Source organism: Dermacentor albipictus, chromosome 5 (assembly GCF_038994185.2).
Source record: "Dermacentor albipictus isolate Rhodes 1998 colony chromosome 5, USDA_Dalb.pri_finalv2, whole genome shotgun sequence".
NCBI classification, from domain to species: domain Eukaryota; kingdom Metazoa; phylum Arthropoda; class Arachnida; order Ixodida; family Ixodidae; genus Dermacentor; species Dermacentor albipictus.
In genome coordinates this window covers 33925737-33928863 of record NC_091825.1, presented here as the reverse complement: position 1 = coordinate 33928863, position 3127 = coordinate 33925737, and the positions used below count along the sequence as shown (strand labels likewise).

General features: G+C 52.7%; 1 protein-coding gene across 1 annotated transcript; it reads right to left on the bottom strand.

Moving 5' to 3' along the window:
- Positions 1-777: 777 nt before the first annotated feature.
- LOC139060269 (uncharacterized) lies at positions 778-2364 on the bottom strand. Its single transcript, XM_070539364.1, has one exon. It carries the CDS (start codon positions 2362-2364, stop codon positions 778-780), a length of 1587 nt encoding a protein of 528 aa, XP_070395465.1.
- Between the last annotated feature and the right edge of the window lie 763 nt (positions 2365-3127).

The window sequence follows — 3127 nt, the reverse complement described above, 5'->3', positions numbered from 1 at the left end:
GGAGGTGATGGCCTTTGCTTTCTTTGGGGTGGTGAATTCAAATGTTTCCACTGTAAGCTTTGCCATCGTGTTTCAGTCTCGTAGTAGTCTCCCCATGATTCGGTCCCGGTCACACTCATAGAAAAGTTGACCCGCTCATTGCGATACCGGATCAGATAAGTCAAGGCAGCGCCGAACTTCTTCGTCTTCTGGCGGTGGTTCGCAATCTTGGACATCCAATGCGCACAGAAAAGCCGATAACCGAGGTGTGAATGAATTATAGTGTGAACCGAACCATGACTGATGTTGACAAGCTCTTCCAGTTCATCGATGCTTAACCTCCGTTATGTCTAATCACATCATCAACATTCGCAATTGTGTTGGAGGTGATTGGACGGCAGCTTTGGCCAAGTGTTGGGTCGTCTTTGCAACTTTTACGTCATTCTTTGAACTGTTTGCTGCACCGCTTCACAGTGGCCAATGAAATGCAATGTTCAACGTACACGGCATCCATACGGCGACTGATCTCCTTTTTGAGGAAACACCTTCAGCTGCCAAAACGCTCATGACACCATGCTGTTCAACTTTTGGTGTGTCCATTATGTCACGCAACCATGTTCAGCCCAGTGTATGAGAACATTAAAGAACCCTTACCCTCACACCTGCGTGTCACTTATGTAGAGAGAGAGAGAGAGAAACATTTATTGAATCATAAAATGAAATTCTCGTGGATCGAGGTCTTCTGTTCTTCACGCTGTCTTCTCGTCGAAGGGAAGCCTCTTCAGTACGGGTGGTCCCTCAGTCCAGGGCTCCACGGAGTTTGGCCGCGTCCGTAGCGTGCTCCACCATCCTTCTTTGGACGGCGAGCTCGCAGCTGACCAGCCGGCTCTCCCAATGCTCCACACTCGGGGGTTTATGATGGCGGAATGCGTTGTTTCGTTCGCACTCCCAAGTTATGTGATCGAGTGTGGGTGCAGCCCCACACCAGGGGCAGGTGTCCCTATACTGCATTGGGAACATCTTGTTGAATATGAAAAGGTTGGGGAAGGTGTTTGTGAGGAGCCTACGCCAGCCCGCTGCTTCCTCCTTTGTCAGTGCTTTATGGGGCGGTGGGCACTTGAATCTAGCCCCCCTGTAGTGTTGCAGTAATACCGAATAACTGTCACTGAGGATCCCGGCGTAACTAGCGCGGTACCCTTGCTGCTGCCCAGCCCGGAATCTATTAGCTCGAGCTAGACCGTCCGCCGCCTCGTTATTCCTTATGCCCTCGTGTCCAGGTATCCAGATCAGGTTGTGTTTGATTTTCGCCTCCTCCGAAGGGTTGCCCCCGCTGAGGATCCTAAAGGCAGTTTTGCATATTCTGGCCCTCATGTAGTTGCGACAGGTCTCTTTCGAGTCCGTGAGAATATTTAGCGATTTATTCTCCCTATATCCTCGCATCGCCTCCAGCGCCACGGCGATTTCCTCGGCTTCAGCTACGCTCCATATTTCGGCCGAAACGCACGAGACAAGCTTTTCCTCCTTGCTCATTACTACCGCGATGGCCTTTGCCTCGCTTCCTATTACACTTATGCTCGCATCCGTGAAGAGAGTGTTCTCTTCCCTAGCCACCGTCTTTTCTATGTATTCGGCCCTAGCTTTCCTTCTGCCCTCGTGGAGCCTGGGGTCCATGTTCTTCGGTATAGGCTTTACGTTAAAGGTTTTCCTAATTCCCGCCGGTACGTCCTCGTACCAGTCGACGTCTCCTATTTCGACGCCCAGCCTACCGATCAGGTTTCGCCCCGTGTAGGTCCCCGTTAGTCTTTTCATTTGCGCTTTCCGCTGTGCTTCCGCCATTTCGACGAAGGTGTTGCTCACCCCTAGTTGCATCAGCTTTTCTTTGGAGGTGTTTCTCGGCAGGTGCAGCACCGTCTTGTAGGCTTTCCTTAGGACGACTTCAATCTCTTCGTTGGTCGTTTTGGTCCTCACTTGGTAGGGTAGTGAGTACATGACTCTGCTGACGATCAGGCTGTTGACGAGTTTGAGAGTGTCTTCTTCTCTCATGCCGTGGCTCTTCTGGGATACCCTGCTTATCATTCTGCTCACGTTCTCGGTCGACTTCCTCAGGAGGCTGATGGTGTGGTTGCACTTTCTGCTGCCTTGCAGCCACATGCCGAGGACGCGTACCATGTTGCATTCGGGGATGAGTTGTCCTTCGAGGATGACCTCCAGTTTCGCCTTGGTGGGATGTCTGCCGACTCTTAGCAGTTCGGACTTTTTGTTGGAGCACCTGAGGCCCCTCTCCTTCACGTAGTCTTCGACGCACTTGGCCGCATCTTGCAGCGCCGCTCGCTTTTCTTCCAAGGTTCCGCAGGTGGTCCAGACCGTGATGTCGTCCACATACATCGCGTGCCGGATTCCCTGGATCTTTTCGAGTCTCTTCGCTAGTATCAATCGTAACTTACAGCGCATGCGCTGTAAGTGACGATTGATACCATGGAATACCAACTAGCCCGTACTCAAACCTTGCTCTTCGCTAGGCCTAGCGTCGCCACGTAAAACAGTACGGGCGAGATTACTCAGCCTTGGGGCGTGCCTCTGCTAGGCGTTGCAAAGATACCGCTCCTCAGCTCGCCCAGGCCTACCGCCGCCGTTCTACACGAGAGGAAGTCCCTGACGTAGTCGTGGGTCTTCCTGCCGCAGTTTGTATTGTTGAGGCCCTCCATGATGGCCTCGTGGCTGACGTTGTCGAAGGCCCCCTTGACGACGAGGGCCATGACGACGTTTTCGCCCTTTCTCGGCATTGCAGTTAGGACCTCCTTCTCGCGCTGCAGCAGGACGTCTTGCGTCGAAAGATTGGCCCTAAAACCAAACATCGAGTTCGGGTAGTGTCTTTCGTTCTCTAGATGTCGCTGGATGCGCTTGGTGACGATTTTCTCGTAGAGTTTTCCGAGGCACGACGTTAGCGAGATGGGCCTCAGGTTCTCAATCTGGATTTTCTTTCCGGGCTTGGGGATCATTACGACGACGGCGTGCTTCTACTCCGCCGGAACTTTCAACTTCCTGCCACAGCGTGTTTAGGTACTTGACGAGCTGGTCTATTGCTCCGTCGCTTAGGTTGCGTATGAGGCAGTTCTGGACTCTGTCCGCTCCCGCCGCCGTGTTCTTG

Excerpts from the sequence above, each read along its gene's own strand:
- LOC139060269 (XM_070539364.1), bottom strand. The coding sequence starts at position 2,364 with ATGTATGTGGACGACATCACGGTCTGGACCACCTGCGGAACCTTGGAA.